Source organism: Sturnira hondurensis, unplaced genomic scaffold (assembly GCF_014824575.4).
Source record: "Sturnira hondurensis isolate 20B ecotype Veracruz unplaced genomic scaffold, ASM1482457v3 Scaffold0006413, whole genome shotgun sequence".
NCBI lineage: Eukaryota > Metazoa > Chordata > Mammalia > Chiroptera > Phyllostomidae > Sturnira > Sturnira hondurensis.
In genome coordinates this window covers 48,234,615-48,257,426 of record NW_028079044.1, presented here as the reverse complement: position 1 = coordinate 48,257,426, position 22,812 = coordinate 48,234,615, and the positions used below count along the sequence as shown (strand labels likewise).

At 54.8% G+C, this 22,812-nt stretch overlaps 1 protein-coding gene across 1 annotated transcript in view; it reads left to right on the top strand.

The window, feature by feature from the left end:
- KCNQ3 (potassium voltage-gated channel subfamily Q member 3) overlaps positions 1-22,812 on the top strand; it is a 191,236-nt gene that overhangs the window by 143,585 nt on the left and 24,839 nt on the right. Inside the window, exons 2-8 of the mRNA XM_037048566.1 lie at positions 10,687-10,777; positions 12,244-12,370; positions 13,578-13,750; positions 16,910-17,065; positions 18,031-18,141; positions 19,796-19,891; positions 21,241-21,335. Of these exons, the coding sequence (XP_036904461.1) occupies positions 10,687-10,777; positions 12,244-12,370; positions 13,578-13,750; positions 16,910-17,065; positions 18,031-18,141; positions 19,796-19,891; positions 21,241-21,335 (849 nt within the window). The remainder of the gene's footprint in view (positions 1-10,686; positions 10,778-12,243; positions 12,371-13,577; positions 13,751-16,909; positions 17,066-18,030; positions 18,142-19,795; positions 19,892-21,240; positions 21,336-22,812) is intronic.

Here is a 22,812-nt window from a genome sequence, read left to right as displayed (position 1 = left end):
CGGGGACAGAGGGATGCCTGTGGCCCCGGGGAGCACCTTCAGGGGCCCCGAATCCCAGTGCTTGACTCGCATCATTCTGCTCGCCCAGGTGAGCCCCAGAAGCTTAGTTCCATGAGAACATGGGCCTGTGCGTCCCTGTGAAATGGAAGATGTGAAGTGTGTGGAGATTCAAACAAGTTCAGAGCTATGACATCTTCCTTAGGAGTAGATGGGTGTGGGCCAGATGAACTCGGGACCACACTTGAATGTTGGGGCCCTGCTGGTGCCCAGACGCAGCAGCCGCCGCCTCCAGCCCCTCCCACACGCCCAGAGTCATCCTAATACCCCATCCTGTGAAAGGCTTTGTCCTCAAGGACTTGGTCATAAGGCATTTTATCTGCCTCTGTTCTATCAATGCTAAATGCATATCTCCACCCATTTTAAATTAACATCTCTTAAGTGAGGGTGGTGAAATACAGTCAGTGACGGCAATGACTTAATCGGCAGTTTCGCTTTCTTCATAGTCTACACAGTTATGAGTCTTACAATTAGATGTGTCTGATGGATGATGAAATGATGTGATGTTTCTGGGTAGAGTTACCCAAGAACGATACGTTTGTTGAACTCCGAGTGTGTTGTAGTCATGACAGTTGCTTCTGGTTATTGAGAGATTACAAATTTCCCAGGCACTGTGTTTTAGGGAATAAAATGTAAGTCATATTAATCATAATGATTGCTCACATTTATTAAGCACTAGCCTAAGCATCTTATTATCCCCATTTTACAGAAACTAAGGCACACGTAGACTTCACAGCAACTCTGTGAGGTTGAATACTTTTCCCCATAATGAACACAAGGGATTGGAGGATCAGAGGTTAAGTTACTGACCCAAGGTCACGCAGCAGTAAACAGTGCAGTCCAAATTTAACCTTGTTTCTAAATTTATGCTCCCAATTAAAATATTTTGTAAACAGACATGCGTGTCAGCCAACGAGAGGGAAAGGACCGACAGCTGAGTGCCCACTGCCTGCCTATAGCATTTTCCATCTCTCGTCTCACTGAATCCTCTTGTTACTCCTGCTCTGCAGAGGAGGAAGCAGAAACCCAGCAGTGAGCCTGGACTTGAGAGCCTGTGGTGTCCGGCCCCAGGGCCCGGGCTGTTCCCGGACTGGAGAGGTCGTGAAGTGTGCCTTGCAGCCCAAAGCAACACAGTGTCATTCACAAATAGGCTCCCCAGGGAGCAACAGTGAGCTCAAAGAGGGCAGTTGACTTGTTTAAAAGCCATTAATGACAGGACAGGAAACTCAAGATGAAATGCGTGGAAACGTTATACCGTGAAACTCACACAGATGTTTCCAGAGGGTGATTCACCATGAAACGAACAAAGCTGAAGCTGCAGGCCCTGCGTTAATTTTTATTCGTGATTTGTATCCTTTCCCCTAAATTTGTATTTCTTTTCCTCTGCGAGCATCAGCATGGCCCTGTTTCGTTCCTCTAATTGTGTTAAATGATCTGTTATCCAATCAACACAGGTGTTGTTAAGAGGGAGTCTCTTAGGTTTGAAATATTTTTTCTGCACCACGTTAGACGTGCACCACGCCTTCAGTGGCACCAACGGAGTTAAATCGCCCTTGGCTCTCAGTTTAGATCAGGAGTTAGGGAACTTTTTCTTAAAGAACCAATGGATTATAAATATTTCAGGCTTGTGGGCCAGGTGGTTTCTGTGGCAACCATGCTGCCCAGGTCACGGAAGCAGCCACAGACTGAATGTGATCAAAGCGATGTGGCTGTGGCACCTGGCAATTTACTGACAAACACAGGCAGCTGGCCGGTCAGCCCGAGGGCTGAAGGCTGCCGACTCCTGGTCTAGACGGCCACACCTGCGTCCCCATCACACACCTGTGGATCTGTAAGGTGATGTGGATCGGACTGAGATAGATGTAGATGAAGATGCAGACAGAGGTTCTTTGTGTATGCTTATTTATGAGCACTGTTGATGCTTTCTTAACCTATTTCAAGAACGTAGACCTTTTTAAGAAAATGTCTAAAAAAGACACGGCGAATGGAACCCTAACTACTTGTAGTGCACGCCGGCAGCAACCTAACACTTATTGTTCACATACTTTGGATTCACGGTTGGTTGAATTTGTGGATGGGGACCCCGGGGGCACAGAGGGTGACTCCAAGGCAGTGTTCTCACTCTCCTCTCGAAGCATAAGGTGAGAAGGAAAGAGGTAAGAAATAGCATCTAACGAATGCCTCCTCTTGGCCAGAATTCTAGGCAGCTCGCACGCATGGCTCTCTTTTCATCCACGTGACCATCCCAGGGGGCGGTTCAGAGGGTCCCTTTACCGCACAGTTCACGGGAACCAGTGGCTATCTACTGGAGAGACTCTGCTGAGAACGGGAGCCAAACTTCATCCGCACAGGGAGGAGAAATACCTTATTCATGCTTTATCACAAAAGTGTCATGAAAAATGTGTATCGTATCTCCTAGACAACAGAATTTTGGTTATAATTGCAACAACGCTCCGATTGTGAGCCTGAACAAAGACGGAACCAAATGTTGATTCGGGGATATGTTTTATGCCAAAATGACATGATAATTCAGTATGACTTCACATTTTATTTTCTCAGCATTCGGGAGGAGGGAATACATGAGGTCTTTCATCCTTTTATTGTGATTGATACGTCTTCGGTCGTTCCAGCAGGATTGCCGCTTGTTAATGGTTTTCCTGTGCTGAGAACAACCCTCCATCTTCATATCCATCCGCTTCATGAAACCCTGAATCCATTGTAAGTTCCATTCGGCTTTGCAAATGGTTCGCATCGCACTGTTGGACATGCCGTGCCCAATGGGGAGGCAGAGGCTGACCTGCAGGGCTGTGCGCCCCGAACGTACAGGCTGCTGTGCAACCGTCAAGGCTGTTGGCAAGGAAACCTCTTCAGAGAAGTGGTTTTCGGGTGCAAGGAGTCTTGCTGTGCTGGGCAGTGTCTTCGCTACAAGGACTGAGGTGAAGACGAGGCTAGCGGAAATCCTTTGAATTGTCACTCCTGTGTTGTAGAGGAAACACTGAGGTTCAGAAAAGTAAATCTGCCCAAGGTCATGCTGTGTCTAGGGGGTGAGTCTTCTGCTACTGTGTGCAGACCACCGCCACACTCAGTGGTAGAATGCAGCAGGCATTCGTGACCTGGGTGTACGTATATCAAGAAGGCAGCCACAGCTTACCTGGGTCTTCAGCTCAGGGTGTCTCCCAAAGGCGACAGCACAGGTGGCAGCCAGGGCTGGGGTGCATCTGAAGGTGTGACTGAGGAAGGATTCTCTCCCAAACTCCCCCTTGTGGTTGTTGGAAGAATTCCGTTCCCTGCTGGCTGTTGGCTGGAAGCCAGGTTTTTTTGTTCAGGACCACGTGGTGGCAGCCAGCTTCAGGAAAGCCAGCAAGAGACGGCCCCCAGCAAGATGACAGTCACAACTCTCATAACTGATCACAGAAATGACATCTCACTGTGTTCTGCTGGCTAGGAACTCATCCCAGGTCCGACCCACCTTCCAGCAGTGGGAATTAACCACGTGTGGGAACGGCAGGAGGCACGGGTCCCTGGAGAACATCTTGAAGTCTGCTCAGTACAGTTAGGTACTGAAACCTTTCCTTTTTTCCTTTTTGGCACTGGTTACCGGAAGAGCACAGCAGATGCTTGCAACATAAAGAAGATGCTCAAAATACAGCCTCACGGCACTTACAGCACCGACTATCTTAGAATGCAGCTTTTACATGTTGAGTAAAAAGGCTGTCTTGGTAAGCAGGCTTTGCAGATACGGCAGGTCCTGGTACATGGGGAGCCCCCTGCCCGGGATGAGCTGAGTGCCTGAATTCATGGGGAGAGATGGTTGGGGACCAGACTGACCTTACTATCTCAGATGTATCAGAGATTTGGCCTGTTCTGGAGGGGAAAAAAGGAAACACCCAGAGATGGCTTGTGTCTGTCCACCTGCTTGGCTCAGATCCACCCCCCCGCCCCCCGCATCTGCCACTCAGCCTGGCCCACGTGTCCTGCTGGCATAGGCACTATGGACCTAATGGCTCTTGGCTCAGCCCTCCAGGAGGAAGGATGTGACCTGCCAGAGCTTGGATAGCATCACCTTTATCTGGAAATGTCACATGAACACGGGTGCTGGAGGGGGCGTGTTGGCAACAGTGTTAATGGGACTGCTGCTTATTTCAGCTGATGCTATCGCTGGTGTGGGGGAGGTCAGAGGTCTGGGACCGAGCTGCTCCTCTGGGGAAGGCTGGTAGCCCCGTCCTCAGGCAGAAGTCGCTCCCCCCCAAAAATGACCATGGTCTTCTTTTGGAGGCTGGACGGATCTGAGAATAGTGACAAGTAGCCAAATGGTGACTCAGACGGTGTCGATGGCGCAGTGCATCATGGGACTCAGACAGCCGGCAGCTACCGCGTCTTCCAATTCTGAGTTGATTTACTCACTCTAAATAAGGAACCCCGGGTCTGAGGCAATGGCAAAACGTTCCGTCGGCCGGGCCCATCTGAGCTGAAATTCGCTCCCGCGATTGCTGGCAGGTGTTGGCCCCTGTGCTGTGCCAACTGTACTGCCATGGCCTCTCTGAGTGTTGTCGTCCCCTTCACTCCTCACAGCAGTCTCAGGAGGCTGTCATTCCCACTCAGGAGGAGGAAACCACCCCTGAGGTGGCGAGTGACCATGGACTTGGGCTTGTGAGATGGGAACTGGAGCCTGTTTGTCTTTGAAAGCTCTTCCAGGCCTCCCAGCCTGGACCCCCAGCAACTGTCCTGGGGCCTTTGGGGTCATCTTTCTCCATCCCCTCTGGTCACAGATGCAGACACTGAGGCCCAGGAAGAGGAAGGGAGACTTCCCGGGCTCCTGCCTGAGTAAACAGTGGAGCTGGAGGCAGATCTGGGCCTGGAGCTTCTGCAGCGCATCCCTGGGGCCAGACACTGTGATTTCCAGAAGCCCTCGGGCTGACACGGGGAATAAGGAAATGCCTGGCGCACAGTGGGTGCTCTGAGGCATCTCTGATATGGAGCTGTATGTAGGTTTCATCTTCTGTTCGAGAGCAAGGACCAGTGATGGTGGCTGAGGATCAGGACCAGGTGGGCTATGATGTCAGCAACAACTGCTCCTTAGAGGGCTTGGCTCTGCTGTCACCTGACTAGGCAGTTTCTACATGTCCCTTTCACACAGAGATTTAGGACCGCTGGTTCTCGTCCTGGGCCCTGGATCTAACACTGGAGACTCCAAGTTCAGCTACAAAGCAGCTTCTCCAATGTCTGTTTCCTCCTGCCCTTTGCACCCTGCCGCCATGTCCTGCCCTCCTCCCAGCCTGGGTGGATGCCTATAGGAGACCGTGTCTGGTTTAAAGGCATGTCTGAGACCCTTGACCCTGACTGGCTGGCTCGTTTGCAAAGACAGGTAGGACCCTGCAGACAGAAGGGCAGCTGTTGGCTCTGCCCAAGACTCAGCCACAAACCCTGGCTTATTTCTGCAGGTCTGGCTCTGGTGGGTGGGGTGGGAGGAGGGAGGTGCTGGGCATGGAGCCCAGGGGGGAGGAGGAAGAGGAGAAGGAGGAGAGAGGAAGGAGACAGAGAGGGGCCGAGAAGAAGTTAGGGAACGGGGGCAGTGACAGAAAAGGGGGCTGAAGCAAGCAGTCAAGGCACAGAGAAGGAAACCGACGTGCCAGAGGAGGAAGGGAGTGATGAGGGAGGCACGGGAGCCAGGACAGCAGGAGAAGGGGCGACTGTGTCTAGCCACCCATGTCTGCTTCCTGCCCTGAAATCAAGTTCATGCTTTAAGAGTAAATTGCAATATGCAATAGGCCAAAAAACTTTTTCTCCTCTCAGGTGAAGGAACTTCCTTGGTGCATTGGGTGGTATAAATCAATGATTGTTGTCAAATCTCAGAAAGTGAAGGCCAGAGGTTGCTGGTGCTTCTCTTTCCTTCACCTGATGAGGAGGAGGAAACACAGAGCTCACTGGGCCTTTGCTGCCCCCCGCTGGCAGAAGCCTGGTCCTGCACCCTCCCTGCCGAAAGGAACCGGGTGGAGGACCCCAATCCCTTCCTCTGCCCTAACCTTGAGGCTTAAATTTCAATCAGCCTCCTGACTCTTACCACGTGGACCTCAAGCTCAGCAGGTCCCCTGCCTGGTGTGTCAGTCCTAATGTCTGCCACCAGCCTGTGTCCACTTGTCCCCCACCCTGGGGACCCTGCAGAGGTCCCTCTTACTGGGCCTCCACATCCCATGGGTCACAAATCCTGCCAAGACCACCAGGGTCCTTGTCCACTCTCAGGGGACCTTTGTCATCTTGCCGGAGCAGCCTCCCTCCTCTCTCATCAGCCGGCGACAACAGCCTCCTGACCTCTGTCCTGTCACAGGGCAGCCTTTGTCCATCAAGATACAGGTAACAGAGACCATGCTGTGGGTCCGAGACACAGAGGTGGACGATGCAGGTATAGACATGGACACAGACATAGATGATGAGATATGAAGACAGCGATGACAATGATAATGGACATAAGGATACAGATGTACACAATGCAGCTGTGGACATGGAGATCGACACAGATATGGGTGTAAGTAGAGATAAGATGAAATGGGTATGGGTATAGAGCTATGTATATATACTATGTATTTTAGGTCTTCTGGAGAATAAAGTCCAAGCCCTTCATGTACCCAGAAAAGCCCTTCTGTATCCCTTCTGCCTTGTCTCTCCAAACCACTTTATATCCTTGGCATTTTATTGCAACAAAAAAGCAGTGGCTCATCTCTGAATGGCTCTTATCCATCCTGTGAACAGATGGGGGTTCTTAATAAGTGCCAGACTTGGAGATCGGCGCTGGGGTACAGAGAGAAGCAGGACAGTCTCCGCCCTCAGGGAGTGGAGTCTCATAGACCAGACACACAAGTGCAGGCCAGACGAGATCTGATGGATGGGCTGGGGGTGCGGGGGTTACCCTGCTCTACAAAACCGGATGCATCCATGGCTGATTGGAAGGTTGCATGGTTTATTGGATGGTTGCTGATTGCATGGTTTATTGTCTCCCACTTTCTGTGGGTTGGGTGTCTGGGCACAGCTTCCCTGAGTCCTCAGTTTGGGGTCTCACAAAGCAGTTTCAGGCTGGGCTGTGCTCCTTTCTGGAGCTTGGGAGTTCTCCTCCAGGCTCACCTGATTCGTTGGTCCTTGTGGTTGTAGGACTGAGATCCCACTTACATGCTGGCCGTCAGCTGGGGGCTTCCCTAGGGCCCTAGAATCCACCAGAGTGTCTTGTGTTGTGGCCCCCTTCACAGCACAGCAGCTCATTCCAAGGCCAGCAGGACTCTGGATCCATCTGCTAAGGTTGAGTCTTACATAAAGGAACGCAGCCACAGGCGTCTTATCTCCCTGCCTTCGCCGCATCACAAAACCTAACTGAGGAATGGCAGCCCATCGTCTTTGCCTTGTTCTGTTGCTAGAAGCAAACCAAAAGTGCCACCTGCACTCAAGGACGGGGATCGTGTTGGTACAAGGGCGTTCCTCACCGGGAGCCGCCGTAGGGTGTACCCACCATGCGTACTCCTCAGTCTTCCAAGACTTACACACATTCCAGACGGGGTGTCGGTGGAGTCTCAGAGTCTGGCTTCGGTTCTCTCTGAATCAGTCAGCTGCAGGCCCCCGAGCTGTTCTCCCTCCCCAGCCGTGGGCTTCAGCTCCGTGTTTGAAGCCAACTCAAGGCAAAGCCACTCCCCCAGGGCTGTGGTTGATGGTTTGCGTCCAGGGCCACCAACTTGAAATTTTAGACAATCTCGTTCTTAAAAATCCTTCTGACTAGGCCATATCTTCTTATCATTCCCAGCCCTCAAGGTCAACTCCCATCTCTGATTTCTTAATTGTTATTGCTGAGAAGTTTATCAGCCTCAGCTGGAGCCGTAAACTACTTCTCTAGACAAAGGCCGTCTTACCCTGAGAGGGGCTGTAGTGCCTGGTGTTAGGGGAGTAGGTTTTGTTTACTACACAGTGTGAGCAAAGGGTTATAAAATGATCCCTGTAGTGGTCAGGACTGGGATGGAAATGCCTCAGGGCTTCTCTGATCTCAAGGGAGGGCTTCCCCGGAGGAATGCGCGCTGAGCAGCTGGGTCGTGAAAAGACCTAGATGCAAACATGCCTGGCACTGCCCAGGCATTAGTGAGCGAGGGAAGGGAATTGTAGGGGCAGTGGGCAGGGAAGCCCGTGGGCCCAAAGAGTTGGTGGAGATGCCACCGTTTGGTGCAGCTGGCCTGGGATATGGAAGCAGCAGACGAGGCTGTGGGGAGGGCAAGGCCAAGTCATGAAAGGTCTACACCCTGGCTAAAGGAGGAGATGTAACCAGCTTCTGTGCCTGTGAACTTTTGCACGGTTTATGGGCACGACACCCTGGGGGCCATGGCCCAGGTCAACGTGCATAGCGTGGGGAGTGTCCTGGGGACACTGGGACATGTGGCCAACGCTAACTAAGCCTCAAATATCCTTCCAATCCCTTGGCTGCAGCCCCTTGGATGCTTCCCATTCTGTGCTCCCAAGGCACATGGTGGACATTGGGACAGCAGAATGGCAGCTGACACCTACTGAAGGCTAACTCTCCACCAGGCGTGTTCGAGGCGCCTGGCCTGGATTTCATTGTTGAACAGTTGAAGGGGTGGGTGTTTTTGTTGGATTCATTTTGCCGATGAGGTACTCGAGAGGTGGAAGAGTTGCATACTTTGCCTAAGGTGCCAGAGTGTAATAGGAAGAAGATTCTAATCTAGGGCTGATCTCCTGAGCCTGTGGATGAAGTGAATAAAACCCCGAGGGAACCAGGGTTGGCACTTGCAGGATCTTGAGAGATGGATTCAGCTCCCTGCAGGGTCCCCAGGGCCTGGCAGATGGATGAGGGGCCTTTGTCTGGGAGAAGCCGTCCGGTTCCCACCCATTGTTTCCCCGTGGTCCTTACAAGAGCAGTGACCTCCAGGAAGATGTGTCATTCCTCTGGGCTCAGTGGTGTTCCCAAAGTCCCTGAGCTACTGGAGAGTATCACGGGGAGTACCGGAGCCTCCTGTGAGCCTGAGACTTTGGACTGCAGACTCTGTGGTGTTGTTACTGACAACACAATTATCGTGATGTTAATCATTCCTTCTGATGAGTTCCTTTGTCTCTAAGGTGGGTGTGGCCGTCTTGACAGTGGGAGGCAGTTGTGAAGTGGGGGGGGGGTCAGTGCTCACCAAAGGGTAGTTCATGGTGGGTGTGGTTACCATCCTGGTCTTTGTCATCCTCATCCTCATCACCTGCAAAGATGACCCGGGGATTCAGGGTCAGCCGATTCCGGGCAGGGGTCATGAATTTAAAGTAAAACAGCCAAATGCAGGAAGGAGTCGAAAATCTTGCTCGGGTTCTGAGGTGGGGTTGCAAACATTGAGCTTCAGGTCTGCTGATCAGCAGCTGTCCTGATCAGAAAGTGTGGTCAGGATCGCCAAGGCTCAGAGTCGGGGACTCAGGCCCCCAGTCGAGGCTGGGAGTGTCCAGACCTCCTTCCCTCGTGGTCCTGCCCATTACCCATGAGAGAGCTGCCCATTTGTTGGGACCGTGAGCTCACGAGGACAGGTCCAGCTCGTCCGTCACTGAACTACAGCTCCGTGTCCCCACTGTGTGCCATGTAAGTATTAAACGAATGAAGTATTAAATGAACAGGGTACCCACTTACACGAGCAGGCCAAAAAAGCACGGACTGGAACCCAGTGGGGCGAAGAGCCAGATTCTGTGGAGCAGGAGAGCCTCAGTACGTGGTACCAAGCCCCACTCATGGGCCCCAGCTTGTAAATTCCCTCTTCGACACCCGGAGAACCCGATCACGACCATTGAACCAAAGACTCTCCATCCAGAGGGAAGAAGAGCCCTTTCTTGTTGTCGAAACAACGAGTCGTGGGCAGGTGTGCACCATCCCGCCACCCCGCACACAGTTTGCAAAGATGAGTCTCAAAGGATTGTTTGCAGTTTGCTCCTGCCTGGGGCAGGCGTGTGAACCAGCAGACCCTCTAAGACTCTCCAAGGACCAGCGTTCTGCGCCATGCAGTGTGGTGGCTCCTATTCCTTCTAGCTTCAAGAATGCTTTGTAATGTTACACACAGTTCTGAAGGTTCCCCAATTGAAAGAGGTTATTTCCTTGGCTACCTGTTGACTGTAAAGAACAAAACAAAACCAAACATACTCAGGTGATAGAGGTCTTCACTGAATTGATCAATTTTTGGAGTTTTTGTTTTCTTTAACGGAGAACTTTTTTTCTATATTTTAAAATCATAGTCCTGTATGTGCAGGATATGTTATTAATTAATTTGCATTCCTGATGATTTACTGAAGCGCGTGTTAAGTTCTGGTCTGGGCGGGGCTGTTCTGCCTCCCCTAGGGCTGGGACCAGGCAGTCTAGTTCGGATTCCGACTGACTGATGGATTCCACTCGCTGGGACAGTGGAAGCATGCACAGTGTCTAGCCCCTGCCAGCCTTGCTTTCTCCAGCTGGAACAGTCACCCTGCCTGCCTTGGAGTTTGCTGCGAGGTGAAAGGGAACGCCACAAACACATGCCCACATCCGATGCGGGTTCTGGCTTTACCCGCTGCCTGTTACCGCCCCCGGCCCAGCCGTGGAGCAAGCCAGGACTGGACGCTTCCTTAGTCTCCTTCTTTCCCTTCCAGGTTCCTGATCGTCCTGGGGTGCTTGATTCTGGCCGTCCTGACCACATTCAAGGAGTACGAGACTGTTTCGGGAGACTGGCTTCTGTTACTGGTGAGATCGCGGACCTGCCGTGTGCTGTGTGCCTGGGGTAGACGCTTCTGGCTGGACCTGCACGGTGCAGGCAAGGAGGCTGCTCCTGGGTGCAGCTCCGCCCAGTTGCTTCTGGCCCCCTGGAGTCTCTGACCAAGGGCAGGGCCCAGAGGAAGCAACGCTGGGGTCAGACGGTCAGGTCTTCGGGGCGGGGGGGGGGTGCAGGGGAAGTGGGGTGCGTCATTTCTTATTTCAGGTCAGAGAGAAGGTCAGGGCCAAAACCAATACACCTTCGTTAAATTCCCGAACACAGCTTCCTGGTCCTCTGAAAGCTGGCAGAGGCATGTTCCATTTGGAAGCCCACCTTCGCTTTTCCTTCCTAAACCCCAGGGATCCCTTAACTCCATTCAAGGCCAGGTGAAAATTCCGTTTTGACATAAAACTTTCAGTCCTCCCCCAGGGCCTCTGCCTGTTTGTACTTTCTGTTCTCTCCCCCCCACCTCGGGGGTGGTGGAGACAGAGAGGGGCCAGCATCCTCAGCCAGTCACCTGACACCCTTGCCTCTCCTCTCCTCATATCCTCGCCTGAAATATGTGGAAATGCCAGGGGAGCAGCGCATGCAGACGGGCTGGATGCAGCCTCCTCTGCGGCAGGCAAAGACCCCAGGAAGGGCTGGCTCTTCCTGCAGCCCCTGCAGCCCCCGCAGCCCACCAGCCTCCTCAGGGAAGAGGTGCCAGCCCCTCCCCTCAGTTAGGGTTCACGAAACAGCAGAACCTGTGCCTCACGCTGACATGCCATCCTTGGCTCCAGCAGCAGCAGGTTCCTCCTGAGGACAGGTGTTTACCATCTGATCCTCACAGCCCTGAGCTGAGACCTGAGCACGTGAATCTACTTCCCAGGAACTAGGTTTCTGATGTCTGCGGAACAGAAACTCCCCAGGCTCCCAGGGAGACCACCAAGGAGAGAGGGAGGTGGGGCTGACCCAGCAACCCAGGAAGCAGCGTGGCGCTCACGCTATGGGGTGTGAGCCTCGGCCCCAGCCTGGGGTTTACTCTTTGTCACTTCATAGCCCTAAGAAATTGTTGAGCTGCTCCTTGCCTCGGTTTCTCGAAACGTGAAAGGAGGCTAATCTGATGAAACACTCCATCGGGGCGGCACCTGGCCCAGAATCCCCGCTGAGTTGCATTGGCCACGGTCAGCCGTGCCAGGGCCAGGTGCTGCGTGGGATTAATAGCTGGTTTCACTGAAACCTCTTTCACCCCAACTGCACTTCTTAGGGACTTTTAATACATTAGAGGGATTTTAAAAAAGGATCCATTGGAACACAGAGGAAGAAGAACAAGCAATCACTTTGCAAGTCTGAATGTTTGGATGGGAGCTGCCTCCCAGCTGGAGGGCACCTGCTCTCTTCCTTCCACCAGCAGAGCAGCGACCCCCATGGAAACCCGCGGTTAATCCTCGTCTCTTCGTTCGTCTTCAACACACAGGAAACGTTCGCGATTTTCGTCTTCGGAGCCGAGTTTGCCTTGAGGGTCTGGGCCGCTGGGTGCTGCTGCCGGTACAAAGGCTGGCGGGGGCGGCTGAAGTTCGCCAGGAAGCCCCTGTGCATGTTGGGTAAGCCCCGTACCCCAGTCCGCCAAGGCTGAGTCCCCTTCCGTTGGTGCCTTTTTTCTCTGGGGACATTTTCAGCAGACACTCTTACTTCTGGGAATTCCCGGGGCTCTGTGGCGGCCAGGCCAACCTGTCCCCCCATCCCTGTGAGCTGGAGGCCCCTAGTTGTGCCTGCTCCTCACAATGAGCACACGGGGCAGGGGTCCTTCATGGGGCAGGGAGTGCACTTGGCGCCTGGGCTGTGGAAAAGCCAGTCTGTTGTAGGGCGTTGAGCAGCTCGGTCCCTCGCAGCACGCCCGTCACAGTGACAGCCCCAAGGCCCATGCATCTCCAGACTGGCTGCGGTGGGGGCGGCAGACGTGACACCATTGCAGGTTGAGAATTGCCTCTGTAGGACCGCATTATGCCCATTTTCCAGAGGTGGAAACTGAGGCTCCCGGAGCTGAGTCATGTAACAGGCACATAGGGAGGGACTAGCATATTCCCTCCTAACACCCAGGTCTGGACGAACCTGGTCCCTGTGCCCTCCCCCGCCACCGTGCTGCTGTGTCTCCACCCAAAGGTGCTTTGCAGAGGTGTCACTGAGCCCCCCGTGCGGGTGCAGGCATTCTGGTAGCCCACTCACTCTGTTGGCGCCGTGTGGGCCCATGTGCGGAGGTCCTACTGAAATTGCAGAGCGACTTGACAGAGTCTGCTGCAGAGATGCTTGGGGACTTAGAGCATTGGATCCCAGGGGTGGCTAGAGGTGCAGGGCCATAGAACGTCAGGGCTGGACCGACCCTCCACAGGCCTTTAGTCCAACAGCCCTCCTGTCTGATGCTCCAGTCCCCTTCACAGCAGTCTGCAGCCGGTCATGCAGACTGCTCGAATACCTCTAATCATGGGGTGCTCACTACCTTTCCAGGTAGTTACATCATCTTAACTCCTCTGACTCCCTCCAAGTATTTCGGCTCAGCCACTCTGGCCCTCCTCTCCATTCTAGCAGATTCTCCTTTTATCAGGAAAACGTGCTGAGTGACTCCAACTGCACCTTACTCCTTGCGTGCCCCCCTCTGTCACGGGAGAGTCATCCTGCTTACCGGGTGTGGTTGACGTCGCCATTTAACACAGCCATGCTCGCCACATGCACATGTGCTGGCAGACAGTGCCTGTGGTGTCCCCGCTGTAGCCCGGACAGCTCCAGTCACTGGCCCTTTGTCCTCTCTCCCAGACATCTTCGTGTTGATTGCCTCTGTGCCCGTGGTCGCCGTAGGCAACCAGGGCAACGTCCTGGCCACGTCCCTGCGGAGCCTGCGCTTCCTGCAGATCCTGCGCATGCTGCGGATGGACCGGAGGGGCGGCACCTGGAAGCTCCTGGGCTCGGCCATCTGCGCCCACAGCAAAGTAGGTGCCACGGAGAGGCCACGAGACCACGTGCTCTTCTCCCTGCTGTGCCCTTCCACGGCGTCCCCTCCGATACGGTTTTCCCAGCGGGGGCCGGTGTGTGGCCACACTGACGAGGATGACAGTGAGGAGCAGGAGGGGGGGCGGGGCATAAGCAGCGCGCTAAAGTGAGCAGAAGCAGGTAGGCCTGGGCTCCCGTCTTCGCGCCACCAGATACAAACGGCCGGCCAGTCAGCCCTGTTTGACCTGCAGTTTCCTCGTTTCTAAAACAGGGATCGTAATGCCTCTGCCTCTGGGGTGAAAAGAGCTAATGCGAGGTAACGTGGGATGGGAGGAGAAGGTTCCAGAGTCAATGCAGTCTGGTGGGAATCCAAACCCCACTGGTGTGACCTCGGAGATTTTCTGTAACCTCCCCAGACCTTGGTCCTGCATGTGGGAAATGAGAATAATAACACACTCACCTCCCACGAAAAGTACTCAGACCACACCCAGCTCGTGGAGACAGCACCATTGCTTTGGTCAGTGCCTAGAATGCGGGTTGGCTCGCCCCAGGAGTCGGGCACGATTGTCTCCTCATTACACCCACAAGGAAGCAGGGGCAGAAGGAGGCAGCGACCTGCCCACAGTCATGGGGTGGGACGCACCCCAGGCAGCCCGGCCCAGAGCCCATGTTCAGTGGTTTGCTGCTGGTCACCATGGAGCGCAGCTCTCCGAGCGACAGCAGGAGCTGGGACGGTGGGACTCAGTCTGATCCCCTCCCAGAGTCCCATGTCCTCGAGCAGGTGTGGAAACTGAGGCAGACAGAGTCCTGCACCTGGAGCTGTGGTGCCCTCTGGTCGCCCAAGCCTCAGGGACCACTTGGGTTTAACGCCCCGGTCTCGGCTGGGCCCTGGAGAGTGAAGGAGAGCCCCGTGCCCCAGCTCAGGCAGGGAAGCCCTCCCTCCGCAGGCCAGCACAGGCGAAGTCAGCGAAGGACCTCAGGTGGGAGGGCGCTGGTGTCCAGGGAGCTCAGAGATGACAAGTGCGCAAGGCCTGTGTGACACAGAGCCCGAGTTTTAAGGACAGGAGAGGCAGGCTCTGCTCCCAGAACGAAGAAGCCCAGGCATCGCCACGACCGAGCTCGACAGTGTTGACATCTTCAGGCATGCACAGGGTCTGACGTGGGCTGGGTGCCCCCGTCTGTCTTCAACACAAGAGTCACTGAGGCAGGGGAAGGGGGGCCTGGAGCATCCTGCAGGATGGAGTTCATACCCGTCACTCCTCACCGTGGCTGGACCCTAGTCCTCCAGCCCCAACCTGACTGCAGGGGGCTCGGGCACAGGCCAGTCATCGGGCACCAGCTGCAGACGCAGCCACGGAGCTACTGGTGAAAATCACATAAAGGCAGAATTACCCTGAACAGCCTTTTCAAGACTGCGAAGCACAGAGTTGAGACCCATTTTCGCTCCTCATCAGTACCATTACACCACCCTTTAATAATCCAACGCAGCCGGTTTTTCTGCACATGCGATATTTCCTTGTAAGTTAAGCACCAGATGAAACTTCTGACTCACATTTGGGGTCAGAAGGTATGAAAACACATAGGAACAGGAGAACCACCTGCAGTGAGGCTGACGGCTCGCACCCAGACATGAGCGTGTGGAGGGATGACCCAATTCCTGCTTGCCTTCTCGAACGCTCTGCAGGGCAGGCCCCGGAAGAGAAGAATGGCTGGCTGGACTGCACGCAGCCTCTACACCAACTTGTTTGTGCTGTGAGGGGGTGGGGGGCTCACACCCGTGCACTGTGTGTGGGAGGCCCTGGGGGAAGCCAGACCGAATGGCACCTGAGCGTAATGAAGTGTGAGACATTGAGAGAAGATGGCTTGGAAAAGAGCAGAGGCATGAAGGAGCATGGGGTAAGCCCTCTGTCTAGTTGGGAGAGCCAACATCCAAGGAAGTGTCACAGTGGAGGTGACGGGAGTCTGAAGACGGCCTGACGATGCTCTGGGTGGTCTCTTGGAGAGGGTAGTCCAGACAGCAGTAGCTCAGTGTCTGCAAAGGCATGGGGAGACGGGAAGCAACCTGTCAGCAAGATCCCAGAGACCCAGCAGGCCAGCAGACTGGCCGCGGAAGGTCAGGTGGATCACGTACATTGATATGAACAACTTTGTTCTCTGGTGGGTGACTCAACAAGAATGACAGGCTTAATCTCTACACGGTGTGCCAATAACCTTGACCTTCTTCCCGCCCAAGCTGCCATGCTAAGCTTGACACTGGGACAGAATGAGAGAAACGGCCTTAGAGAGTGTCACAGGCGGGTGTCAGGAACCACAGTGATACCATCTTTGTCATCCCCTTGCTATGCCTGCCTCCTTACTGCGCCTGAACGTTTTTTAAAGTATATTTTATTGATTGTGCTGTTACAATCGTTCCGTTTTGTTCTCCCCGTTATCCCCCTCCATCGTTTTTTTTTTTTTTTGCAGCCAGCTTTCTTGTGTTTCCTTACTCGTGTGTCCTAGTCTATCAGGTGATAACATGCAGGACATGACAGGTTTTGTGTATTTTATGCTTGTTTTTAATATGGCTTCAATCAGTAGGTGTCTAAGTACATAGAAACTGTTTGTGCATTCCACCAGTGATGCACGTCGCTTCCTGGAACTCTGTGGTCCAGTCCTTCATTTTAAAAATTGAGGAAATTGAGGCTGGGGAGGAGGGGTCGTTGGCCCAGGGTCACGCAGTCACTTGGTGGCATGCTGGGGCCCTGTCCACAGCTCTGTCCACTGGGCCACAGTGGCTCCCCCTTGCTGTTGGCTTCCCAGGAGAAGCGAGCTCGATCCTGCCTAGCCCTGCACTGACAAAAGTCTCCAGGGTCCCAAGCCTTGTTTCTGAGGCAGCAGCCGGGCCCTCTCACCTCTCAGTGAAGCCTCGGGAGCTGTGGTAGCGAGCCCCCCGCAGGAGGAGAGCGTCCTCTCTTCCCACAGCCACGAGTTCCTTGTGTGCCTGGTATAGAGAGAGGCCTGAGCCCATGTTACAGGGATGGGAGGTGAGGGCCGGAGGAGGAGTCACTTGCCCACAGCCACAGAGCTGCTAGGCTCCGCCCTGTTCCAGTGTATCTGCCTCCTGTGTCCACCCCAGGGCCTCCCATGAGCCCTTCCCTGGTCTCTGCTTGCTCCCCCAGGAGCTCATCACCGCCTGGTACATCGGGTTCCTGACGCTCATCCTTTCTTCATTTCTGGTCTACCTGGTTGAGAAAGACGTGCCGGAGGTAGATGCCCAAGGAGGAGAGATGAAGGAGGAGTTTGAGACCTACGCAGACGCCCTCTGGTGGGGCCTGGTGAGTAAAGCCCTGTGTCCTCCCCTCGCTGGGGGGGTGGACTGTTATAGCAGAGAGAGGTGGGGGTGGGCCTGGGCAGCTGCATTCTGCAGCCACAGGGGAGAGCTGGACCTCCTCCCTTTTCTGACCTGCCTGTGGGAGATGCCCCTGCCGACGATGCACATGGAACACAAGGCTTTCCATGGTGTTTGTAAGAAGTCAGGGCTCGGAATAGTCTGGACCCACGGAAACTAGGGACCTCACCTCATTAGCTGTAGGCTGTTAGCAGCCACACATGTACAGACACAGTGACAGAGACACACATGACACTGACCTTCAAACACAACCCCACAGCCGCAAGGACACGGGCCACCAAGCGTAGCACCCCCTGAAGGCTTACTTGGCTCCAGAGCCTGGCTCTAAGCCCTTTACCTTTATTAACATATTGAAACTCAAACAACTATTATGAGACCATTTTTAAAAATGGGGAAACTGAGGCATGACGCAGTTAAGTAATTAATTCGAGGAAGACAGCTGAGCCAGGTGGTCGCTGACCTGAGATTTGAACTCGGGCAGTCGGGCTACACACCGCTAACTGCTCTGACAGCCTGCCTTCTGTGTTCAGAAGTTCAAAGCCCACTGGAATACACAGCACACGGCAGACATTAGACATGCCCACCATACATGTACATGCACTCACCAGCACACACAAGTATACATGTGCATGTGCGAAAACACGTTTGCAGTCACTGAAGTGTCTGCCGAGTGACTGACTGCGGGTAGGGGACCTGAACTCAGACACAGGCCTCAAGGTCTGCACAGAAGTTCCTTGTTCCTCGGCAGCTTTTCTCCCCCTGGGACTTGTTCTTGGTGGTACCAGCGCCCGCCCAGCCCGGCTCAGTGCAGAGGCCGATGGGGGGACTCGGGGCACATCCCCAGCCTCCCTCTGCCCAGGGAGCCCCATGTCTGAACCCTTCTTGCTTCAGATCACACTGGCCACCATCGGCTACGGAGATAAGACACCCAAGACGTGGGAGGGCCGTCTGATCGCGGCCACCTTCTCCTTGATTGGCGTCTCCTTTTTCGCCCTTCCCGCAGTAAGTGCCTTCAACGTTCACCCCAGTGCAACATGCAGGCCCCCTCCCCCCCTGGCCCCAGGTCCTCCTCCCGGCTTCATCTTCCACCCTGTCATGACCCGAATTCCAGCTCTGTCTGCTCACTAGCCACCCCCAGCACATGGTGTCCGCCCCTTTGCCATGGGCTGTGCTGGCCCCTCTGCTGGGAGTGACGCCTCCAAGCATCTCCCCCAAGTCCCAGTGTTAGTGCTGCCTTCTGTAGACTGGCCCCTCGCTCACTCCTCGGGGTGGGGGTGGGGGGGCGCGTAACCTGGAAAGGCGTCTCTGACCCCACGCCGAATTGCTGGGTTCCACACAGTGTCTCCCTGGGACACTGTGAGCAACCTGGGAGCTGAAATGATGCCTTTCGCCTACCTATTTCAATTTTTTAAAAATGTTTCGGCTACCATCACCCTACGTTATTATGTTAGTGCCAGGAGGACAACATAGTGACTAGACATTCAAGTGACCACCCTGCTGGTCTAGTGCCCACGTGGCAGCGTGCATAGTTTGTAGTTTGTCTTCCTCGCACACTGCAGGTCCTTCACATGTGGGAGCTCCTTCCCTTGCCCGTCATCTGCGTGTTTATGTTAAAAAAATGCATTTCCTTCACAAGCGAGTCCTGACTCCCGACCCGGTAATTCCCCGAGCCCAGAGCCCGTAACTGTAACAGTAACATGATACTAGACGGCAACAGCACTCGTTGAACGTCGTGTGTGCTGGAATCACGCCAAATGCTTTCCCTTCTGCCATCACATTTAATCTCCATGACAACGTCAGGAGTCTGGTGCTGTGCGCACCCCCCTTTTCCAGGGGAGAAACCCGAGGTCTCATTGGGCTGGTAAGGCCCCCGCAGTTGTGGAGTTCCCGGGTCGCGGGCCAGGCCTGCCCGGGCTGGCGGTTCCGTAGCCTGGCTCTTCCTCACGAAGGCTGAGAAGAGCCTTCCGATCTAACAGTTCGCTTCCTCCCCGTTCACCGCCCATCCCGAGGTTGGGGGTGCTCTTTCTCTATTGCAGCCCTCCCTTGGGCTGCTTGACCTCGGACATGTGACCTTTCTGAATCCTCTTCCTCACCTGTCCCGGTGAGGGGCTGGGGGAGTGACACTCAGTTCTCTCTCAGGTCGAAAAGGATGCGCTCTTATCCGTTTATTCCACTCTCGGGTCTGACCTGGAAATCAAAACAGCGCACTTCGGGGAACCTCCAGCTCTTAACAAAAGCCCCAGGCGGTGATTCCAGCGGTTAAAGTGATTTTAAATTCCACTCACACTTACAGACAGGGATTCTGTGTCAGGCCCTCCCCCGGCAGCTCCTGTGTGCCCTCCCACTTGTCCCTCGGTGCCTTGCCGTCATGAGGGAGGCCCTGTTACCCCCTTCCCCGTGCAGGACGCAGAGGGTCAGCACAGAGGACACTTGCGCAGGGGCTCACGTGGCAGAGGGGCCGACATGGCTGAGCAAAGGGCCGAGGAAGTGTCAGAGTCAGGCCTTCCTCACTTCAAGGCTCCACTTCACCCAGCAACCTGCTCCCTGCCAGAGAAGGAGGGGTCTTTCCCTCTCCCCGTCACTCAGTGTCGTCACTGGGGGCCTGGGGCTCAGAGAGTCCCCTGGGGCTGACTGGGAGCTGGACCTCTCCCTCCAGGGCATCCTGGGCTCTGGGCTGGCCCTGAAGGTGCAGGAACAGCACCGTCAGAAGCACTTTGAGAAGAGGAGGAAGCCGGCCGCTGAGCTCATTCAGGTCTGTGTCTGGGCCTGGGGCGAGCCGGCTGGATTAAGATCTGTGGTGTGTGTGCACGAGCCGTACGCGTGCGCATGCATGTGTGCACTGGTGCATGGAGTCTGCATGTGTGTACATACATGTGTGCACGTGTGTTTGCATGCATGTCAGTGTGTACGGGAGAGGGAATGCCTGGGAACTAGGATGGGACCCAGGACCATGCGTGCTTGTGGGTAATTGTGGGCATTTCTGTGGTTACTGACGTGGCCTCTTTCTGGGGGTTACGTAGCGACAATCCTATTATTCTTCTATCATGTTGTAAGCCAATCAGAAAATAGACACAGAACTCGCATAGACACCAGCCTGTCTGCTATTTTACATTTTCATCTGCAGTGGAGAATTTAGATCTTTCTGCTCCTCGCCCCAGTCCTGGCCTGGGGACCCGCAGGGAAGAGGCAGCCTAGTAGAGTCCAGGGGCTTAGCCAGTCACCTCCGAAGAGCGGGGGCCTCTCACATCTGCCAAAGTTGGGGAGCCCATAAGGCAAAACAGGAAGAGATGCCCTACACGCGCACAGGCCCTAACACTTCACCATTCGGCCTGCTGGGTGCCTGCCTGCTCTCCACCTCCATCAGCCCACCATGGGCTGGGGGTTGGGGATAGTAGCCAGAGGTGGTGACAAAGGCCGAAGTAGTCCCTCTTCAGAGGGACTTTCTCCTTCATGGCTTTATGGGCCATTGAGAGCACAGAAGACAGGACAGTAGAGTGTCCTGGGTACAGCCACATGGGACTGAATGTCTGTATGACCACCCCCTCCTGAACGTGTGCCCACTGCAGTGAGTGTCTCTGTGGATCTGATCCTGGGTGGGACGTGGTATAACCCTATACACTGTCATTTCCCGGCCAGTCACAGTCTCCCAGAGTCTGCCCCCTTATTCGCCAAACCCCAGACCATCCCAGCATCCCTGTGGCTCCAGTGTGTTAGAATCAAAATCCCATTTCCTTCTGTTTCTTGAACCCAGAAATGGCACAACCGACAATATTCGTCTTCCTCCCAGTGTGAGTGTCTCAGGGAACCTGCGACAAGGACAAGAGTGGTCCCTGCCCTCTCGGGGATTTCCTACCCAGCACTCCGCCCCCCCCCCACCGCCACCCACTGCAGCTCACCCCCACCCCACACCCCGTAGCCCCAGGGGCAGCTCTGAGAGGGTGGGGCTGAGGAAGTGTGTCTTCCCGGAGGAGCTACCCCTAGGAGTGGCCCTGGCGCTCATTTAAATGCTTAGGAGTCAAGGGCTTACACAGCGTCCTGCAGCTGAGGGACTCCGTGGGAAGGCTTTGGGTGACACCAGCTCCCTCCATTCTCCCCCCACAGGCTGCCTGGAGGTACTATGCTACCAACCCCAACAGGATTGACCTCGTGGCGACATGGAGGTTCTATGAGTCTGTCGTCTCTTTTCCATTCTTCAGGCAAGTGGTGACCCCCCCCCCCATGCCACCAGGCACTCAGAGTGTGACCGACCACCCCCCTGAGGGTCTATGCTGGTAGAATCACTGGGGAGCTTACCACGTCCCAGTGCCCAGGCTGCACTCCAGGGCGATTCATCAGAACCCCAGGGAGGGGACTCGGCATCAAAGCATGTTTAAAAACCCTGGGTGCTGCAGGGGCCACTTGGGGTCATCAGCTAGACGACATGGGGCGGTGGGCGAGGGAAGGTCCCGTCAGTGTTGGAGCAGGATCAGTGGCTGACGAAGTGGGGAGCTGGTGTGAGGGGCCACCCTCCCGATTCTGAATGCCCCCACCACCTGTCACAGCCTGCACCAGCTGCCGCAGGGCACGCTGGGAACGGCCAGGCGGGAGGAGCGGCAGGAGGGACCCTGTGGTGACCGGGGGTGGGGGGGGTGTCGTTTTGTGTCCCCAGAAGAGGGAGATGAGAAAGAAAAGGAAATACCTCTTTGCATGGCCAGTGCCTGTGAAAGGGCGAAATGGACACTTACTGGGTGTCTAGTATGTTCCAGGCCTCCTTGTTCTCACAGGCACCCGCAGAGTCAGTCAGAGGTTCTCACATGTGAGGTGCCCTGACCTTTAAGTGGGAGGTCGTGTGAATGCAGACAATGTCAGCGGGGTATGAGTTCCCAGGGGATTCCAACACAGTGGCCCAGTGTGCATACCTGGAGACAGGTTCCATGGTGGGTGTCACCTGGCACAGATGAGGGGACTGGGGCTCAGGAACTTTGGACATCTTGGCCAAAGTCAGCCACACCCTGAGGGCCCTGAGCCCACGGTTTTTCACTGTCACCAAAACAGACCGTCCGTTTCTGGGTCTTAGACCCTGTGGTCCTGGGCTGGGGTGTGTGCCATGTGGGTGGAGGGCGGGGCTGCTTGAGTGCTTGAGTTCGGAGGGAAGGTAGAGGGACCCTCAGCTTCACGGCTGAGCTGGGCCTGCTCTGAAGTGCATTTCTGCTGTGCATCTTTGGTCTCCTGGACCATCTCGTGGCCTGGTACTGGCAGGTGGCTCCCTCCATTCTCATCCCACCCTCCCACTTACTCATTACAGAACCTGAGAACAGTGGCTGAACTTGACCTTAGTCACCCCTTCACCCCCATCACCAGGTTGTGGTCAAGATTTAAGGGAACCCAAGAGATCTGGATTCTGTTGACTCAAGGTTTCCCTGCGTAAAACCTTCCAGTGAATGACCATGACAAAGAGAAAAAGATTCCACTACTGGCCGTGACCTACATGGCCTGAAAGGTCAGGTCCAAGCTGACATCTCCCACCTCCCCTCCTATCATTCCGTCACTCCCCAGAAGTTCCAGTGACACATGACTCTTTGTATGCGAGCATCCAGTCGGCCAACATGTTTGAGCCCCTGTGTATGCTAAGCACTAGGCCAGACCCTGGGAGGTCCCAGGGGACATGTGAATCTAACCTTGATCCTGAAGGTG